The sequence below is a fragment of the Mirounga angustirostris genome, unplaced genomic scaffold, assembly GCF_029215605.1.
Source record: "Mirounga angustirostris isolate CCGP_5_RB_7025 unplaced genomic scaffold, mMirAng1.0.hap1 SCAF_2, whole genome shotgun sequence".
Classification (NCBI taxonomy): Eukaryota; Metazoa; Chordata; class Mammalia; order Carnivora; family Phocidae; genus Mirounga; species Mirounga angustirostris.
This window is the reverse complement of record NW_026991710.1, coordinates 2,029,541-2,045,370: the sequence shown is the minus strand read 5'-3', so window position 1 is coordinate 2,045,370 and position 15,830 is coordinate 2,029,541. Positions and strand designations below refer to the sequence as shown.

The 15,830-nt window shown below is 45.2% G+C and overlaps 1 protein-coding gene across 12 annotated transcripts in view; it reads right to left on the bottom strand.

The window, feature by feature from the left end:
* The window catches only part of ADD1 (adducin 1), a 91,024-nt gene that overhangs the window by 16,032 nt on the left and 59,162 nt on the right, over positions 1–15,830 (bottom strand). For all 12 annotated transcript variants that reach the window (XM_054509023.2, XM_054509021.2, XM_045881601.3 and 9 more), the window contains 6 exons: positions 13,919–14,070; positions 8,125–8,205; positions 7,680–7,829; positions 5,733–5,876; positions 5,528–5,626; positions 4,641–4,817 (listed from right to left, as the gene is read on the bottom strand). In XM_054509023.2, coding sequence (XP_054364998.2) covers positions 4,641–4,817; positions 5,528–5,626; positions 5,733–5,876; positions 7,680–7,829; positions 8,125–8,205; positions 13,919–14,070 — 803 coding nt within the window. The remainder of the gene's footprint in view (positions 1–4,640; positions 4,818–5,527; positions 5,627–5,732; positions 5,877–7,679; positions 7,830–8,124; positions 8,206–13,918; positions 14,071–15,830) is intronic.

The window sequence follows — 15,830 nt, the reverse complement described above, 5'->3', positions numbered from 1 at the left end:
ACACATTGTATTATTCCACTCATAAAAAGGACAAAAGAGGTAAAACCAATGTTTGCTGTAGAAGATAGGACAATGGTCACCTCTGGGATGGGGTAAGTGCCTGAAAGGAGTACAGGGGGTCCTGAGGTGTTGCTGGGGTGTTTTGTTTTAAAGTAGGCTCCAGGGGCTCCTGGGTGGCTCTGTCGTTGGGCGTCTGCCTTCGGCTCAGGTCATGATCCCAGGGTCCTGGGATTGAGCCCCGCATCGGGCTCCTTGCTCCTCGGGGAGCCTGCTTCTCCCTCTCCCACTCCCCCGCTTGTGTTCCCTCTCTTGCTATGTCTCTCTCTCTCTCAAATAAATAAAATCTTTAAAAAAAATGAAAAAAGAAAGGCTCCACACCCAACGTGGGGCCTGAACTCCCAACCCTGAGGTCAAGGGTCTCATGCTCTACCGACTGAGCCAGCCAGGCGCCCGGTGCTGCTGTCCTTTGATCTGGGAATCGGTTATACAGTGTGCTCAGTTTCAGAAAGTTAATGAACTGAACACTTAAACAGGGCTTACTTAATGCTGGCTACAGTACAGGCTGTATTAATCAACCTACTTAATTTTTTGTTTACTTTTTAAGATAAAGTTTAGATACTGTGACAATCTTTGGGGAAGGCCAAACAAGTATCCTCGTGACAACTGGTTCCTGGCAAAATTGCTTCACCTTTGACTATAGCAATGTTCGAGTTCAATCTTCCATTCTGCCTCATAACCACTCACTAGGGCTTTAGGACACGGGCCCTGCTAGCTCGCGCCTCTGTAACACACTGTAATGGCACCAAGCCCACGTGCAGGACCAACGTGTGTTCGAGTTCCCACAATCTCTCCAAGGCAAGGATGATGTCTTACTCATCCCTCCTATCCACTGCTTGGCATCTGGTGGGTGTGGCATACAGACTTTATGATGACCCCCCCACCATGGTCCCTACCCCCTGTAAGGCCCTCCCTCCTGGAGCACGGGCAGGACCTGACTTGCTTCCAGCCAGCGGAACGTGGCAAAAGTGACTGGATGCATTACTTAAGAGTGTAGCACCCATCTTTTTTTTTTTTTTTTTTTTTAAGATTTATTTCAGAGAGAGCGCGCACAAAAGCGCCTGAGCAGGAGGGGCAGAGGGAGAGGAAGAGAGAATCTCAAGCAGACTCTGTGCCAAGTGCAGAAACTGACATGGGACTCAATCCCACAACCCTGAGATTGTGACCTGAACTAAAACCAAGGGTCAGGAGCTTAACTGACTACACCACCCAGGTGCCCCATGAGTGTAGCACCCATCTTGAGAGAGTCTCTCTGACCATTGCTGGCTCTAAAGAACCAAGCTGCCAGGACTCTTACAGCTGTAAGAAAATGGATCCTGCCACAATCTCAGGGAGCTTGGAAGTGGATTCTCCCCCATCCAGCCTTTTGATTACAATCCAGTCCTGGCCAACATCCTGACTGCAACCTTTCCTGTGAGACCCTAAGCCAAGAATCTGGTTCAGCCGGCTCCTGACCCACAGCTGCATGTCTGGACCAAGTCATTCACAGCCATGAAGAACAGTGAATAACAGGAGAATCAGGGGCTGGTCATATAAGAGGGACCATGGCTGGTGCCCTGACTGCCAAGGTGCTTTGGAATCCTTCACATTTCTCCCAATTCAGGAATTTGCTCCCCTTTGGGTGCTCCTTTTCTTTGGGAGGCCACTTTCATTACCAATCATTCCTTTACTACATTAAAAAAAAAAGGGTGGTAATAACCCCTAAATGCAGTTGTCGGTGGCTGTTTCTTTTCCCCACCACTACCCTCAGGAAGGTAGGTAAATGTCTATACTGCAGTCTTTCCACTGCTGAGCATGCCCTGTTGAGGAACGATAAAAGATAACAGCTCCGCGGTAAAAAGGCTATCTTCAGAAAAATACAGTTCTTACTAATTCAAGCTTCCTCTTGCTTAGGGAGACATCTGAGTCGTCTCCATGACTCCAGGATAAACCACCAGAACCTCACAAAATTTTATCCTGAAAGAGTAGGATTTCTTATTCTTCCCCTCTAAATGCTGTAATGCCAAAATTAGAGGCAATCCTCGGGCCTCAGACCTGCTGTAAGGGCTTGGCTTATAGTTAAATACACGGATTTCTTCCTTCTTTGAGAAGTTGGAATTACATCTTGATTTTTCTGGGAAACAATTTAGCATTTCTTCTAACTCTACGTTAAAATACTTCTTACAGTAGGAGAATCTTCCAACTATTATCTACCCTACTCAGTTATGGGCAAACATACATGGTTAATCAGAATGTTACATTAAAATGTGGACCATAATCATAATTACTATTTCTTATACACTACACAGCCTTCTCATATCAAAAATGACAATAATCAGGACACCTGAGACACTCAGTTGGTTAAGCGTCTGCCTTCAGCTCAGGTCATGATCCCAGGGTCCTGGGATCGAGTCCTGCATCAGGCTCCCTGCTCAGTGGGGAGCCTGCTTCTCCCTCTGCCTGTCGCTCCCCCTGCTTGTGTGCGCGCAGTCAAATAAATAAATAAATAAATAAATAAAATATTTTTTTAAAAATGACAATAATGACCATGCGCAGTAAGGACACTGAATGCCACACCCTTGTAACGAGCGCTTCACTATTCATCTTTCATCCTTTCTCTCCCTCCTCTAGCATATTAGAGTTACTGCCTAATTCTGGTTTCTCTCCACCTTCAAGAAGGCACTGAGCACACAAGATGTGGTGGGCTGGTGTTCTCGATTCTTAGTCCTCCTTCCTGTTCCCTGCCTGACTTAGAGGTCACAGAGCAGTGAGACATCAGAGTGCCTGACAGGAGGAGAGAAGAAGCCACCCCAGCGCCCCTGCCTCACCAGGCCCCTCGGGGGAACCTGCCACCCAGGGAGGACACCTGAGCCTCCACTGCCCCCTGCTACCTAAGGGCAGCTGCTTCCTCCATCTCCTTTAGCGAGCTCCGTTCTTAGCCCTGCTTCCCGTGACCGGTCCCAGCCTGTGCCCCATCCCCACCTCTGCAGCCCTCATCACACTCTGTCAGAACCCAGATCCCAGATGCTCCACTGCATCTGGGATTATGTGTCCCTCTCTCCGGCTAGGTCATGCACTCCTCGTGTCCTATTAGCGGCTACAGGCTCAAGAGCAGATGGTCAGTTAATGCAATCCAATGCATTCAGAAGTTATGGAAGATTCTGCTCTCTCTGTTCCTTCCTCACTAACAAATCCAGCCTCTGAGGACACCTGGCACACCCGGAATCAGATATTCTTTTAGTTCCAAAATCTTTGAGAAAGTTAAACTTCCTGCCTCCTGAAACCACCTACCCCATCCGTTACCTGGTCCAATAGTCAGGACATTCTCCTGTTAGGCTGGAACGTGCCCCACAGGCCCTGGTGCTGCTGTCGACAGCGCCCAGAACACCATGGCAACGCACGGGGACTCCAGCCTTCCTAAGGCCTCTCGCTCCCGTGCTCCTGGGACAGGTCCTCGTGTCTCCACTGCCTAATGTCATGTGGCAAGAGGATGGACTCTCTCGAACCCCATCTAAACAGTGTGACACGGCAGCAGGCACAGGGCCCAAAGTCTCTGGAGGACAGAATCGTTTGCCTTACAATGCCTTGTTCTGAGTATCTGAAGAACCTGCTCACACCAGGAAGGCATATCCGTACCCCTCACCCCCCTGCAGTGTCTTCGGTCGCACAGACACCTTCCTTCTCCCAACTCAGCCTACCACAATTTTACCTACTCTTTGAGGTCATTTCCAAGTGACATCCACTTGGTGGATGTTTCCACCAAGTTTCCTCCCTGATCCTTGCCAAAGGATGAGGTCCCTCACTGAACCCTCTAACACAGACCACATCCTGCTGGGTATCATCCGAATAGCCCTAGTAAGCTGAAAACACCACGGTCCCAGCTTCCATGCGGTGCTGGGTTCTGTGTCCCTGCGATATGGAGGAGGGGGTCTCCCACACAATGAATCAGCAGCAAATGTCTGTGGAACACAGTAATCGGACCCCATGTAGCTAGAACTTACTGGTTTTTTTTTTTTGGTTTGTTTGGGTTTTTTTTAAGATTTTATTTATTTATTTGACAGAGAGAGACACACAGCGAGAGAGGGAACACAGCAGGGGGAGAGGGAGAAGCAGAACGGGGAGCCCGATGCGGGGCTCGATCCCAGGACCCTGGGATCATGACCTGAGCCGAAGGCAGACGCTTAACGACTGAGCCACCCAGGCGCCCCTAGAACTTACTGTTAAAACAAAAAGCAAAACACTCGGCTAGCTGATAAGAAAGCACCCCCCCACGCCCCTCCCCGGCCTGCCCGTGGGAGGACGGGTGCTGTGCTCACTGCTACCCCAGGGGCGACCTAGCCGCTCCCGAGTAGAGCACGCTCTAGTGCTCTTGTCCCCACACCGTCCAAAGGCGATTCTTCTCAAACAACAAAGGAATACAAGAAACCCTCCCCTCTGTATTTCATCGTGACTTAGGAGTTCAATTGCCCTGGTGCTTCTTCATGATTTTTGAGGGTGAAAGCACTCAGATACCACACAAAGACAGCAATTTCACTTGCTATAAAAACAGCACGCTGCTGCTTTCAGAACCAAAGCCTATTGTCAGGTGGTAACCACGCTCTTACCAGATTATCGAGCATCCGCATGAGGGCTTCAAATTCCTGCTCGCCAATCTGCCACCTGGGAGGTGAGCTGGTGCCCTCCCCAGCCGGGGACCCCGGGGAACGGGACTTGGCTTTGTACTTGCCAGGATCGAGGAGGACCAAGTTGTCCGGCCCTCCTGAACTGGCCAGAGTTCGAACCTTTTCCAAAACAAGCAAATAGGACAGTTTGAGTTCCTTACTGACGGCGAGAGGGTCAGATGAGATGATGACAAGAGATTACTCACACAGAAATGTAGTTCTCAGGAGAAACCAAGTCATCAGAGTGTAAGAATAAAAAACAGAGGATGGACAGAGACAGGCTATCCACACACAAGGTCATTTTCAGAAGCTCTTCTTTAGCAAAACAAAGATACTGGGCACTCATGCTTGGAGGAGAAAATGGGGAAACAATGCCCTTTTTAAGGCTGTATGAAGGAGCCTGGGGACTGCAGTGCTGCCCAGATGGAAGTCAAGGTACCAGTGGGGAGAGCACAGACTTGGGGTTGAACAGAGCTGGCTCAGTGGCGCCTGGGCAAGTCTCTCCCCTCTCTGTACCTGCTTCTCCATGGATAGCACCACGAGGGGCAAATGAAATAACATGTAAATAAAGCATCTGATACCGGGGCTGGCACACACTGGCACTCCATAAATGGTGGTGACTTATGTATTTGAATAACAAAAAACTAGAAATGAAAAGCCCAGTAATCACTGAAATGGCATTTGTTCTGGGCAATTTCCAAATCTACTAGCTCACATTGGGCAAAGAAATTATGCAAAGACTCATTCCTACAAAACAAGTATCAAAAATCTACAAGAACCCTGCAAACGCCCAAATAAGCCACAGCCAGCAGAGAGCGGCCGCCCCCTACCTGGATCTCACACGCGACCACCAGGTTATGGATATAGTAGAAGGCCTCCTCAACGCTCCCTCCAACCGACACGAGCCCGTGATTCCGGAGAATAAGAACCTGTGAAGAAACACAAAAACTCGAGGGAGCTAGGCAAGAAGACAGCTACTTTGACTTTTTTCTTCTTTCCTCTAGAATTTAAATGCCAGATTAGATGCCTACTGACCTTGCTTTTAGGCCCCAAGTTTTTCTGAATTAATACTTTTTCCTCCTCCTCAACCAGAATCCCATGATAATCATGGTAAGCCACTTCTCCAAGGGAAAGTGCCTCCGGGGAGATTGGCAAGAGGCCACATTTCATCGCAGAGACCTGGAGAACAAGCAGTCACCATGAATGAAGGCAAATCGACAGTCATAGATTGATGACGTGGCAAACGCTTTCCTCAAAGAAATAAAAAGGGGAACATATTTTATTTTGTTCTCTTCCCAAATAAATGAACCTACGAACTTAAGATGAACTTCTGGGGCTTACTACCAATGTACACTTAAAAATCAAAGGCATCACAACGCTGGGAGAGCCTCAAAAGAAATTCCACATCTTTCTGGACTTCTCCCACACTGATCGTTAACACTGTATGACTCAGGCTTCCTAGCAAGATGAGCCCGGGCCCTACTGCGAGGAGAGACAAGGGCTCCCTCTGACTGAGCCATGACCCTGCAAAGAGGGGGTCTGGACATGCTGTAAGGTTCTGACGCACTCGTCATCTCGGGTTGTAGGGGAGACCGAAAACTGGAATGTAGATAAAACCAATTTCTGAAGTTTAGAATAATTATGCTAAGTTCTCTTCTATTGCAATAAAATAATCTTAAGTGTTCATATAGGCCAAATGGACTTTGGAACGTGCTAATCTTGAAGGTTTTCTACCTAGACTAACAGGCTCCAAAGATTCCAATAGTATCCACACAAAAGTTCATCTAAAAGACACCACCGTGAGAAAGGCTACACCACATGAAATCCCACTCACGGCATCAGCCTTCCCAGGAGAAGAAATTTCCAAGAGAAGTGACTTGGTATGTTTTAAGACAAATTACACGGTAAGCTGTTTGCAACCATTTTCGCAAAGGTACCTCTAACGGTTCATTAAAATGCACGGACTTTTTGTGGTTGGAAGAGCACGCATTTTTTTAGAAAAAATTTTCAGAAAATGATAGCTCTAATAAAACTCTTATGTTGATATCTAGAACCACATATTCAAAGTAAAATAAATAAGCCAGATAGATCTAACATTCATCAAAACAATCTAATATGCATGACACTGAAACACCAAGATAGGTGAAAATTCAGCATTACTGATTCCATGAGGTTATGTGTGGTACAAATAAATAAGCCCAGAAAGTCATTAAAGTACATAACTGGTGATAAAAAGCCAATTCTGGACAGTTGTAGTACCAACAACTGGAATGGGCATGTTCATGCCCACAGGTCTAGCCTGTGGGCACCAGAAGGGCCCAGGCGTGGTGACCGAGCTGGGGCGGGCTCTGGGGAAGCTCCGGGCTTGGGGCCAGCTCTCCTAAGAGCCTACAAGCTCTGTGCCTTCATCCTGCAACAGCTGCTCCTCCTCTGTCCTATCATGATCCAGCCCAGGCGTCTGCTGGCTCCAGGCAGGCATCTAGGGGCTTCTAGGCCTCAACCTCCCCCTCTCCCTCCTGGCTCCTACCCAGGGACCATCAGCAGGCCCAGGTCTCCTGCATCCCACTAGCATTTCCCTGAGCCCACAGCACCTTCCCCCTGCAGCCTGTCTGGGCCCCTCCCTCCCCACCCTCTTCACAGACAAGGTGTCCGCTTCTGGCCCTCCCTCTGCAGCTCCCAGTGGTCTTCCACACACTGAAGTCTGACCTCCCCCCTCAACTCGCTCCGAGTTTCTGGTTTCTGTTAAGTCTAACGGACACTTTCAGATTCACACAGGTTTTCCAAAACTAGAGAGTGTATGGACCCCTTAAAAGAAAAAAAAAATCTTTTAAGAAAGTCAAACTTAGTAAAAGACCTTTTTTACTCCAACAAAATTAGGCTTATTGACTTGTTGCCTCAAGAGAGCACAACTGTGAGGAAGTGTGAAGTGCCTTTCACTAAACAGCTTCAAACTCTGGGTCGCTACCTGAGCAGCGCACTCACCGCGGCCCCTGCTGGGGTGTGGATGTGCACCACGCACTTCACGTCCGGTCGCGCAGCATAAATAGCAGAGTGTAACACAAAGCCAGCCTGATTTACGCCCAGATTAGTGCTTCCACGATCTACTACATCTCCTTGTATATTGATTTTAACCTGAGCATAAGCAAATAGAAATTTAAAATGTCAAGAGGATTTCCCATCCAAGTACTAAGCAGGCCTGACCCTGCTTAGCTTCCGAGGATTTCAAATGACCCTTCCTAGAAATTATTTAAACCAAAGTTTAAAGTTTTTATAAGTAATTCTAAAGTTTTTCTCTGAGTTTATCACACAAAACATAAACTTCTTCCTCTTTCTTAGGTTTTACATGTCTCATGGGGATTAAAAGGTGTTTAATTATCGACTATGACCTAAACATATGTGATGTCCAAGAGGAAAAGGATATTCTTACCAAACTGGATGCAGTCACTTCACTATAGAGAAGTCCAAAGGGAACAATGAGGAAATGTTCCTGCTCAGAGCTCACTCTGGTCTGTAAGGAAAATTGCTGAGTCAGCTCAAAAATCCAACTGAAATTATTTGCATCTCTATCCATCCTCAAACTCACAGGTTTGCTCACAGAACAAACCCAACCCCCCACTTCTATAATTTAGTTCTCAGATACCTGAAACTACCCATCCTCCTCACGTCACCGTCGTGCTAAACTCACTTGACTCCCAAAGTATAGCATAATTCCAATCCACAATCACGTAAGACCTCAGTTAGAATCCTAGCTCTGCTAAGTATGGGATAGGTTGCTTTGGGACCCTGGGTTCCTGGTCTCCTTATCCTTAAAGAGGGGATGATAAGAGCTCGTACTCACAATACAGCTCTCAGTAAATGGCATCTCCACATGCAACTAGTGGTAGTAGGAGCAGCATGAATGAATGAATGAATGAATGAATGAATGAATGAACGAACGAACCTGTTCTAAATCCACCTCCATGACATCCACTCTCTGTAATCCCCATTTCCCCGTTCTCTGCTCTCCTGGTTGTTTCAAAAATGCACATGTGATTTCCACCCTTCCCGAAAATATTTTCCCATTAATGGTGAGTTAGCAAGGCTTATTTCTAAAGTCAGTTCTTATAGTTTAAAAAGCGTGCATCTTTTTAACTATCTAAAACAAAACTAACTATACAATTGTCCCAATTCCCAAACTGGGTCAAAACAGAAAACAAGGCATTCCTTTGTTTTTTTATTGGTTGGAATGAAAAATAAGGTTGGAAATAAGGAAAAATCAAACGTCAGATATTTTTACTTACTTTAACAGCTTTTTTCTAGCAACAAAGTATAAAGAGTGTTTAGAGGGTACGTGTACAATTTAAATATAATAATAAATCAAACACCCTCTAGTATCCCAGAAGCTTGTCTCTTCCCTCATTCCACAGAAGTAACCACTATCCTGAATTATGTGTTAAGCATCTTCTTCCTTGACCTTAGAGTTTTACCTAATACATATTCATCCCAAAGCCATATCTTGTTTAATTTTTATCTGCTTATGAACTTCAAATAATTAGAATCATACTGTACTTCTCAGTGACCTTTCCTTCTCAACACTATTTCTGAGATTCCTCCACATTATGATATGCATGGCTATCCTTTATTCACGGTCACTGATGCACGGCATCCACTGGATGAATATACAATGAATGTGTCCATTCTTCTGTCAAAGGAGCCCATGGCTCCTGTTCTGCTACTAAACACAATGCTTCTGTGAACGCTCTTGTACCTGTCTCCTAGTATACATGGTCAGGTTTTTCAGGGACACTAAATTATCTCCCAAAGGGCCTAATTAAATGTATACTCCTGACAGTAGCATATGTTATCTCCGTGCTTCTACTTTAAAAATTAAAATCTAGGGGTGCCTGGGTGGCTCAGTCGGTTGAGCGTCGGGCTCTTGCTTTCAGCTCGGGTCATGATCTCGGGGTCCTGGGATCAAGCCCCGAGTCGGGCTCTCTGCTCAGCAGGCAGTCTGCTTCTCCCTCTCCCTCTGCCCCTCCCCCTGCTCATGCTCTCTCTCACTTGCTCTCTCAAATAAAAATAAATCTCAAAAAAAAAAAAAAAAAAAGAGCCTAGCAAATCTACACATTTTAATGGAAAAAGCTTAAAATACACTTGTGAGTTGGATGCTTAACCAAGTGACCCACTCAGGCGCCCCAGCACTTTTTCCTTTTTTGCTTCAGACTCAAAAAATTGTATATTTTAAGGAGAGGTCATGATCTCAGGGTTGTGAGATCAAACCCACACCTGGCTCCATGCTGGGTGTGAAGCCTGCTTGAGATTCCCTCTTTTTCTCTCCTTCTGCCCCTCCCCCCCCACACACGCACACACACACTCTCTCTCTCTAAAATAAACAAGAGCAGCAATGTCTGCAATAGCCAAACTGTGGAAAGAGCTGAGATGCCCTTCAACAGATGAATGGATAAAGAAGATGTGATCCATATATACAATGGAAGATTACTCAGCCATCAGAAAGGATGAATACCCAACTTTTACATCAACATGGATGGGACTGGAGGAGATTATGCTAAGTGAAATAAGTCAAGCAGAGAAAGTCAATTATCATATGGTTTCACTTATTTGTGGAACTTAAGGAATAACATGGAGGACACTAAAAGGAAGGGGAAAATGAAGCGGGGGAAATTGGAGGGAGATGAACCATGAGAGACTATGGACTTTAAGAAACAAACTGAGGGTAATAGAGGGGAGGGGGGATGGGGGCTGGGTTAGCCCGGTGATGGGTATTAAGGAGTGCACGTACTGCATGGAGCACTGGGTGTTATACAAAAACAATGAATCATGGATCACTACATCAAAAATTAATGATGATTATGGTGATTAACATAATAAAATTAAAAAATAAAATAAATCTTTAAAAAATAAAAGCAAAAGTACTAAATATAGGTGTGAAATGAACAAGAGCAGATGATATCTGCAAGTAAATTTCCAACAGGCTGGTGCTACCCTCACTTTGAATCTTCCTGCATACCTGATGCCCCTTGTCTGTCCACAAGGACTGAGCACTCACGTAGCAGATTTTAAGATCACTCCCTGAAAACCAAAGACACCCAACACAGCATCTCTGGCAAAGATCTATACCACGTCCCAGAAGCACAGCACACTGGCCACAAAGGTGGGCTCCAGACCTCCTCCCGCGAGGCTTAGCACTCCCCGGAGTCCACACTGGAGCTGAACCTAGCACCACTACCACCAAGAGGCATTTAGAGACGGAAAGGCCTCCGCATTAGCTAAGCACCACCACGAGGAAAAGTCCAGCTCATGTGCTAACTGGGCCACCCTGGCTTCTGACACCCCCAAAGCTTCTCAAAACCTGATGCAATCTTAAGACAGAGATCTAATTCAGACAATCATTTCCAATCCTCTAATGCCTGCTAGCACTCTTAACTCCCTTCAGCAGAAAATCCCTAGGCCCTTTTTCAAAGAAAGGGCACAATGACCTGTTAGCACTTTTTGGTTGCACTGACAAATACTGTTAATATTTCTTTTCTGTTAAGAGTTTATATAGTAACACTTAGATTGTAAAACAAAAAATGAATGCCATAAATAGTTTAAAAAAAAAAAACTTCCTCAAAGATTCTCTAGTTCACAAGACACAGGAAATATTTTTGCGCTTCAGTATTTTTTTTACTCAGTATTAAAAGCCACACAGATCATCTACAAAAGAGTGAGCATTTAACTAATGTTTTAATTTTGCCAAGTCCTAAATAAAGGGGGTGATGGGTGGGAAAAGCAATTTCAGCAATTTAAACAGCATTCATACAGGGACTACTGGTAAACAGCATTTTAAAACCCCCAAAGAATGTGAAGCTGTTAATAAAGCCAAGGATTACATTTCTGATTATAGATGTAATATTTTCATGGGACAAATTTTTAGCCAACCATTGAGCATTAAATCTCTACACAGAGCACTGTGTCAAGTAGGATCAGTCACAGATGTAGCAATTTTCACGCAGGCACCAGGAACAGAACTGGCACCTTTGGCAGGCTAAGTGGACCCTCTGACCAAGCATCACAAGGCACCATGGAGTTCTTGTTCAATATTTTTACTGAAGCCAGATTTCGGTACTGTGTGCCTACAGAGGCCCCCTTCACAGACTCAGTATTCCTGTGAGTGGAGATAAACGGCAGACAAGCAAATGGAAAGTATGGATGATGGTAACTGCTTTGGGGGAAATGAAGCAGGCGTTGGGGTGGAGGTAACATCCTACAGGCCTGACAGTGTGGATACGACAGGGCCAGGTGTGCATTTTGAAACGTGAACTTTAACAGCAACGTGGGGAAGAGACGGAGGGGAGGGTAATGCAGCATCTCTGGCAAAGATCCATACCACGTCCCGGAAGCACAGCACACTGGCCACAAAGGTGGGCTCCAGACTTCCTACTCGGAGGCTTAGCACTCCCTGCAGTCTACAATGGAGCAAACCTAGCACCACTACCAGTCCATGTGTGAAAATCACCTACATGTGTGCTGGGTATGGAGAAAAGGGTCAAACAATCTAAACGGCTGTTAACATCAGTGGCCCCAAGGGAGGTGAAAGTACCGGCAAGACTGACTTCTATAGACATCCGTGGGAGGTACACTTATTACTAGAAGTAGGCACTATATTAATAATTTGAAATGTCCAATAACAAATTCAATGAAGAAACAGAGATTGGAACAAATGTAAAAGTAAGAGAAAGAGGTTACCTCCTCAGAAGAGCAGAGAAGAAAACAGAAACCTGACAAGGCATTAGGAATCAAAGAAGGCAAGAGGGGGTGAAACTCCAACTGGGAAACAAAGTTTGGCTGCAGGTAGGGAAGAGGCAGTCAGGCGCTCCCGTATGCTGTGACCTGCTGTGCTCATTTGCTAGGAGAAAAGAGGTCAGGAGTTTCGTGGACAGTAGAAAGAGTAGAGAAACACTAGTGAGCTTCTAAGTGAGACGTCCTACAGTGCCAGGCAGCACTGGGGGTCCATTTGAAATTGGGGCTGCAGTCTAAGGAGAAAGCCAACAGGCTATGTCGAGGCTCCCTGCAGCAGGGTCTGGTGCTCGGGGGCAGGGAGGGATAGCACAGAATTGGCAAGGAGTGTCACGGACAGGATGCACCAAGCTGGACCAAACGGAGGAAATATGGGCCAGTGGCTTAGCATGTAGAAAGGAAGAGCCACAAAGGCAGGACTTGTCCCACTCAATGATAGAACCCCAGAGTTAGAACAACGCTTGGTACAGAATCAATATTCACAGCCGACACCCAGTAAATATTTACTGCAAGAAGAAAATGGAAGTCCTAATAATGTTAAAAATAGCTAAAACTACAGTAGCTAAAGAAAAAACTATGAGAAATAGAAGACTTGTGTCAGAACAGGAAAAGAAAACATCTTCATTCTTAGGTTTTTAGGCATAAAAAGAATTTGAGGAACGGCCTGTACACTAGCTCCCCCTTATCCGTGGGAGAGACATTCCAAGACCCCCAACAGATGCCTGAAACCACAGACATACCGACAATTCTACCAAACCAAACATACGTGTTTTCATCTATGCATACATACCTGTGATAAAGTCTAATTTACGAATTAGGCACAGCAAGAGATTAACAACAGTAACGAATGAATAATAAACTAGAACAAGTATAACAATAATAAACTAGAATAAGTATAACATAATTGTGAATAACAATTCACACAATGAAAGTTGTGTGAATATGGTCTCTCTCTCTCTCTCAAAATGTCTTACTGCCCTGTGCTCATCCTTCTTCTTGTGATGATGTAAGGTGATCAAAAGCCCCCATGAGGAGATGCAGGAGGTGAGAGATGTGGGTGTGTGATGCAGCAAAAGGCTACTACTGACCTTCTGACGATACACCAGAAGGAGGGCCATGTGCTTCCAGAATGGCCGACTGCATGTTTAACTGAAGCTGCAGAAAGCGAAACCCCAGGTAACAGGGGACCACTATACTTTGGTAAACACTCATTTATTAGGTTAGCATGCAAGAAAAGAGTTTTAAAGAACTACCATCCTCATAATTTTTTATTCAAACTACATAATTCTCAAGATTATTATACTCTGCAGTCAGGAATGAGAAAGAAGGTGTTCCAAGATTTACTTCAGCTCAGTCGACTCCCCTCTCTTACTAAACAGGAAGAGGTGGTGCCAGACACGTAATATTCCATTTATCACTCAGTTACTACCCCATTTAATACTCACTGTGATATGATTGTAGATAAGCTGAGACCATCCAAAGAGATCTGCCAGCCGGTAAAATGCTGCCAACTTACACCGCAATAATTTCTCCCCTTTGTCATAGGCAATCGAATCAGATCCTCTCAGGTCATTCACAGGGGTCACCATACCAAGACCTGAAATAGAAAAGAAACAAACTCACTTACTACTTCTTATGAAACTTAAAACAAGTAATAATAATTCTGAGATATTAATCTTCCACACCAGGTCATGAAGTCTCAAAAACTTCAGAGACTATTTCATAAAGATCATGTTCCCCAACATTAATACAATTAAGCTAGAAATCAAGAACAAAACAGTAGCAAAATTTGTGGTATGCAATAAAGCAATGTTTCGAAGAAAACTTCCAGTAATAAACATATATATTAGAAGAGTTTTTTAAAAAATGATCTACGTTTCACCTTATGAAACTAAAAAAAAAAGCTAAATCCAAAAATAGTAATTAAAAAAAAAAGAAGAAGGATAAAAGGAGATATCAATCAAACAGAAAAATAACAGGGGCGCCTGGGGGGCTCAGTCGTTAAGCGTCTGCCTTCAGCTCAGGTCATGGTCCCAGGGTCCTGGGATCAAGCCCCGCATCGGGCTCGCCACTCCGCAGGAAGCCTGCTTCTCCCTCTCCCACTCCCCCTGCTTGTGTTCCTGCTCTTGTTATCTCTCTCTCTGTCAAATAAATAAATAAAATCTTAAAAAAAAAGAAAAAAAAAACAGAAAAATAACAGAGGTGGGGTGCCTGGGTGGTGCTGTCGGTTAGGCATCAGACTCTTGGTTTAGGCTCAGGTCATGATCTCAGGGACATGGGATACAGCCCGCATCAGGCTCCACGCTCAGTGGGGGGTCTGCTGGAGATTCCCTTTCCCTCTCCTTCTGCCCACCCCCAACACACATGCTCACGTTCACTCTCTCAAAAATAAATAAATCTTTAAAAAAAGAAAAAGAGGAAAATGGATTTAATCTTGAGAGATTAAAAACAAAATAATGAGGGGCGCCTGGGTGGCTCAGTCGTTAAGCATCTGCCTTCGGCTCAGGTCATGGTCCCAGGGTCCTGGGATGGAGCCCCACATTGGGCTCCCTGTTCCACAGGAATCCTGCTTCTCCCTTTCCACCCCCACCCCCCCGGCTTGTGTTCCCTCTCTCACTGTCTCTCTCCCTCTCTCTGTCAAAATACATACATAAAATCTTAAAAAAAAAGAAAAGAAACATGAAATGAAATAAAACAAAATAAAATACACCTCTAGGCAGACTCAACAAAACACGGCAGAGGTAGAAGTCACCAGTATGAAGCAATGGAGAGGGGGACATCACTACACATCCTACAGATATTAAAAGAATATTAACAGGATAATATGAACAACTATACCAGAAAATGTTTTAACTTACACAAAACAGACAAAATCCTAGAAAGACACAAGCTACCAAAGCTCACTCCAGAAGAAACAGACATCCTGAATAGCCCTCTTTCCATTAAGCTGAATTTGCAGTTAAAAATGTTTCCATAAAGGGGCGCCTGGGTGGCTCAGTTGGTTAAGCGACTGCCTTCGGCTCAGGTCATGATCCTGGAGTCCCAGGATCGAGTCCCACATCAGGCTCCCTCCTCTGACCCTCCCCCCTCTCATGCTCTCTCTCTCTCTCTCAAATAAATAAATAAAATCTTGAAAAAAAAAAAAAAAGTTTCCATAAAGAAAACTCCCTGCCCAGGGGTGTTTGGGAGGCTCAGTGAGTAAAGTGTCCCACTCTTGATTTCAGCTCAGGTTGTGATCTTGGGGTTGTTGGATCAAGCCCCACATGGGGCTGTGCTCAGGATGGAGTCTGCTTGGTATTCTTTCCCTCTCCCTCCCCCTCCCCCTCAGCCTCTCTCCCCTCTCCAGGAGCTCCCTCT